The sequence below is a fragment of the Bactrocera dorsalis genome, chromosome 1 (assembly GCF_023373825.1).
Source record: "Bactrocera dorsalis isolate Fly_Bdor chromosome 1, ASM2337382v1, whole genome shotgun sequence".
NCBI classification, from domain to species: Eukaryota; Metazoa; Arthropoda; class Insecta; order Diptera; family Tephritidae; genus Bactrocera; species Bactrocera dorsalis.
This window is the reverse complement of record NC_064303.1, coordinates 80,872,102-80,876,654: the sequence shown is the minus strand read 5'-3', so window position 1 is coordinate 80,876,654 and position 4,553 is coordinate 80,872,102. Positions and strand designations below refer to the sequence as shown.

The window sequence follows — 4,553 nt, the reverse complement described above, 5'->3', positions numbered from 1 at the left end:
TTTCGATCAGTGCTAGGTGATACATACAACCGTTAGGTGAACCAAACCATTATACTCTGTTGCTACATGTGGAAAATGTAAAGAGAGTTCATCTCATCGCAATTGTAGGAGTTCTAAAATATAGTGGTTTTTAAATATTAAAGCAATGAGGCTATTAATATTTTCAGAAGCAAACTACCAACTTTGTATGCAGCAAGTCGTACATTAAGATACTGAGGTTGAAACGGACCGATAATTATAACATTGGTGAGCCAGGCGAATTGAATTTGTTGCTTTATGACGATCTTTTTGATAAATACTTAAAAAGTCTGTGACATCAGAGAGGTCCAGCATTCTGAGTTGTATTCTTTTCGAGACTCTTATCACAAAGGTTAGCCACATTACCTATCCTAACGTAACTTAACCTCTTTATCCATCAGATTTCTTTATCGGTTATAAAATGAAATATTTAAAGCAGATGCAAAATTTTTTGTTGGTCGTTTTTTCTCCTCTTCGACAAGACTGTTATTGTTAATATCATCTCTAAATGTTTGTGTAATGCTGCTGAAACCCATGCTAGTAATTAACCCGCTTCACATACAATTTACCTAAGCGGCTTAAGGCACTTTAAGCCCCTCTAGTAAGTCGCTCAAGCGCAGAACTGATGCATATTTGTGTGTCAAGCCAATAAAGACCACCAAAACTTCAAGTGACATCTTTTTGTAAATACGATACACTCATACACACACTCGCGTACGAGCGTGCACTGAAAGTCAAAATTTATGCGCGAAACTTTACATTAAACTCGGCAAACAATCTGTGCATGCTGCGTTAAAAAGCGCAAGAAAAAACAACAATGCGTAATAAAGGCAGGCATAAAGGAAAAAAACGAAAACAAGCACTGAATAAAGAGCGAAAAAACGTACTGTGAAAATGCAAATGAAAGCCATAGGGGTGCCAAAAGAAAATAAATATTTTACTTTGTGTCATACAAGCGGGGGGTGATATGCTCAAATGGATGGGGGCAAGTAAACATGCGAGCGCCACTTACATGCAACAAATATTCCTACTTGTTTGCATTATTGTTGTAGGTTATATGTATATATTTTTTTGCATATGTACGTATACAGCATATATCCTGATAAGTGTTGACATATACATATGTGTGCATATGTGTTCGTGGCTGTGTGTGTTGGTGAGTGCCAGCGCTTGTAATAAGTTGAAGTTTTAATTACATTATGAAACAGACACCCGCATATTTTTGTGGCAAATTAACAATGACATTCTGCGCTGCTGAGATAGAAGCTCCAAGTGGCAGCTACTCTGCATGTGGGGTAGCTTGGCAGGGTGATGGTTTCATACTTATGAGCCTAACTATGTTTGCATATAAACGGATACTTAATGTATATAAATACACAGGAAGGAAAATGGAGGTAACACCGAAAATACGTATGCGCTATACATATACATATGTATATCTGAACCGATCTACCCAGCAAGTTGTCACAATGAATAGTGATCACTTTTATTGTGTTAGTTAAAAATGTGCTTATAGTATAGTTTTTGATAATTCCCTAAGCGAAAAAAGACACCATGAGCAACCGATTGGTAAACACAATCAACGCGTTCAGGTTATGGTAGGTTAATCCTTCATTTATATTAACAGCTGCCGTTACCGTGTTTCTTTGTTAAATTAATATTAAGGAATAAAAGTAGGATTAGATATTCCTATGTATAATGGGAGGAATATACGCATATGAATAATGCGTAAAGGGTTGGACGGTGAAGACCCCTAACAGTAAGAACATAAACATCGAAAACTTTTACATTGACATTTTAATACAAAATATTAGCTACTGGGTGATTTACGGAACCAATCGATTTTTTTACGGATTTTTTTGGGAAGAAAAGAAATAATTGATTAAAGCGAAATTTCTAGGGTTTATAGTTATATGTTTAAACATCATTCACAATTTTTTTGGATACGCAATCTTTCATATTCTGCCTCTGGGAAGCAATTGCCCGATGCATCTCGCATGTGCATTTATCGGACGGTGGGCAGGATGCAGGTCGCTATTTCTATCGGAAACAAAAAATTCAAAGAGTTTCATATTTTTGAATAATTTATCTTCTAGGTTAAAAAAATTACAAAAAATTCGAAAAAAATTTATAATTTTACAATTTTTTATAAATTGAAAAAAATTGGTTTTTGACCAAAAAATTTGACTTTATACTGTTTAAAAATATTTTCAAACTTGAGTTTTCCAAAAGATAATAAACTTTGCCCCAATTCCATATGCCGCTTAGTTTTTCCTCTATCCTGCCCGCCAATTAAGTCAAAGTTTTCGCTTTCTGCCCAAGCGCTAGTATATCAATATATATTCCCTTTTAGCTTCGAAAGTACTTCGAATTCCCATCTATAACTTTGGGCACATATTCTTAGATTATTTTTAAAGAGATTTAAACAAAAAAAAATGAATTTTTGAAGCTTCTAAAGTAGGTTACCCCCTTAACACAATGTACGATCATTGAAATTCCGGTTGGCTTTATACCGCATAGACCTTAGTAAACATAAACAAGATTGTTATGCATTCTCGGTTTCTTCGAATAATACATGTTGAAATCTTTTGCAACATTTTTATATGTAAACTATTTCCCCCTCTTTGATTCCTTGAAATTGCGGGCGTATGAAATCTTCGGTAACATCCGAACTTAGGGCTTCCTTGCTTGCTAATCAAATTACAAGTACATAAAGCAAGGATGCCAAAAATGGATTAAATTTGAAGAAAAGAGCTAAATTTGATCATAATGCATCGAATCTGCACCCTCAACTTATACAGCTGACAAATTGATTTTTTTCTAAACTAATCGAGATAGATATAGGGTTATATACTTATATAAAAATTATGTAATTGAAATCCAGGTGACTGTCTGTTGAAAATTTAGTTACATATTTGAATTTAAATTTATTGATTAATCAATTTTGAAAATTCAGTAGGTAAGAAAATTAGTGGTTAACGGAAGCTTGCTCGATGTAAATTGCTCAACATTAACCGTTTCCAGCAATTTTGAGATGGACGTATCATCATTTGCACAAAGGATATAGACTAATCTATTTCTATCTCAAGCCAGTGTACACCCACCTTATCATCTCCGTAGACTCCATTTAAATGACTAATGAATAAAAGATAGATCAGCACAATAACTGACAAGCAAAATGTGTTTACCTTGCATAGCATCCGCCAAACCACCAGCCACCTTTAAATTTCTTTGCACAATTATCTGCAGAATTATCATTATCACGATCATAAGTTGAAAACTTCCTTCCGGAATGATACTTTAAGGAATCGCCAGCGGTTCCGTTATAAATACCCAATTTCTTTAAAGCGTAGCTCTCTGACTCGTCACCAATAAGAAACTCTGAATATTTGGCGTAGTATTTTTCCCCTTGACGTGTTTTCATTTGAATATGTAACTCCTGTTCACAACTATTAGTGAGCGCGTACAGTTTCTCCAAACCAATCCAATAGTTTCCCCTTAAGTCACCAAATCCCTCTTTATAGTCATCCCAAATTCTATAAAAATCTACCGAGCTACTTTGGCGCCGTTGAATAACTATCCATCCCCCGAAGTCAACGTCCTCTTCGCAAAATACCTCCAAGTCGGTGATATTTATCTTTTCTAACTGAATTTTGTAAATACCACTCCTCCAGCTCTTTGCTGCTGCTTCCATACAACTAGACCATTTGGATGCTCTGAAATGAATACTTATGAGTATTTTTCCATAACACGTTATTCATTTGTACCGATTCGAGGCTAACTGCTTCTCGATGTTCGATGGGAAACTGAGAATTTTTATGAATTTTGCAACGACACCTATTTGCACATCACAATTGCCATCGCAAATTTTATTCGTATCCTTATTTTGAATGAAGGAAAATCTTATTTGAAAACTGAAAATGTAATACAGCGACATAATGAAAACAAAGCGAAACATTTTTCTGCTACGAGTAAGTGCACGAACAGTTCGGTTGCCGAATTAAAACTGGCACTAAAGTATTTTAACCTTTCCGTAAAACTGATCTTTATTTCCAATGTTATCCAATTTATAAGTTTACTTATTGTTTACTTTGTACAAACTATCAAACTCTTATTCAAATATTTACTTCAAAATACTCCTCAGCATTGCGTTAGCCACTGATGAGATGCCAATGTCAGATCAAAGGAAAAGTGCTGACGAGCATTTTTAACTAGGGGATAAAATATACATACATACTTTACAGTTATCGTAATACTTTTAAGGCCGTCGTTAAGTTGTGTAGAAGAACAAGTAACAGCTAAGTTCGGGTATAACTGAACTCTTCATTCTCTTGCAACTTGCAAGGATTAAAGCCAAGGAAGTACCCTTAGGTACATAAGGCTTGTAAGTTATATGGGGTCTAGGAAAAGTTTTCATTCTAAGCACAAATATTCACCGTTATAGTAAAAGCAGGCTTTCTCCTTTTTATTAAGATAACTTACACTTTGGCCAATATTTGCGGTATATAGCCACCGAAAATCTACAAGGTGCTTTC

At 34.9% G+C, this 4,553-nt stretch overlaps 1 protein-coding gene across 1 annotated transcript; it reads right to left on the bottom strand.

Moving 5' to 3' along the window:
• Positions 1-3,063: 3,063 nt before the first annotated feature.
• Positions 3,064-4,010, bottom strand: LOC125775780 (angiopoietin-related protein 1-like). The gene is made up of 3 exons (XM_049446462.1): positions 3,786-4,010; positions 3,207-3,734; positions 3,064-3,153 (listed from the first exon to the last, which is right to left on the bottom strand). The coding sequence occupies exons 1-3, from the start codon at positions 3,974-3,976 to the stop codon at positions 3,087-3,089; spliced, it is 786 nt and encodes a 261-aa protein (XP_049302419.1). The 5' UTR covers positions 3,977-4,010; the 3' UTR covers positions 3,064-3,086.
• Positions 4,011-4,553: the final 543 nt, after the last annotated feature.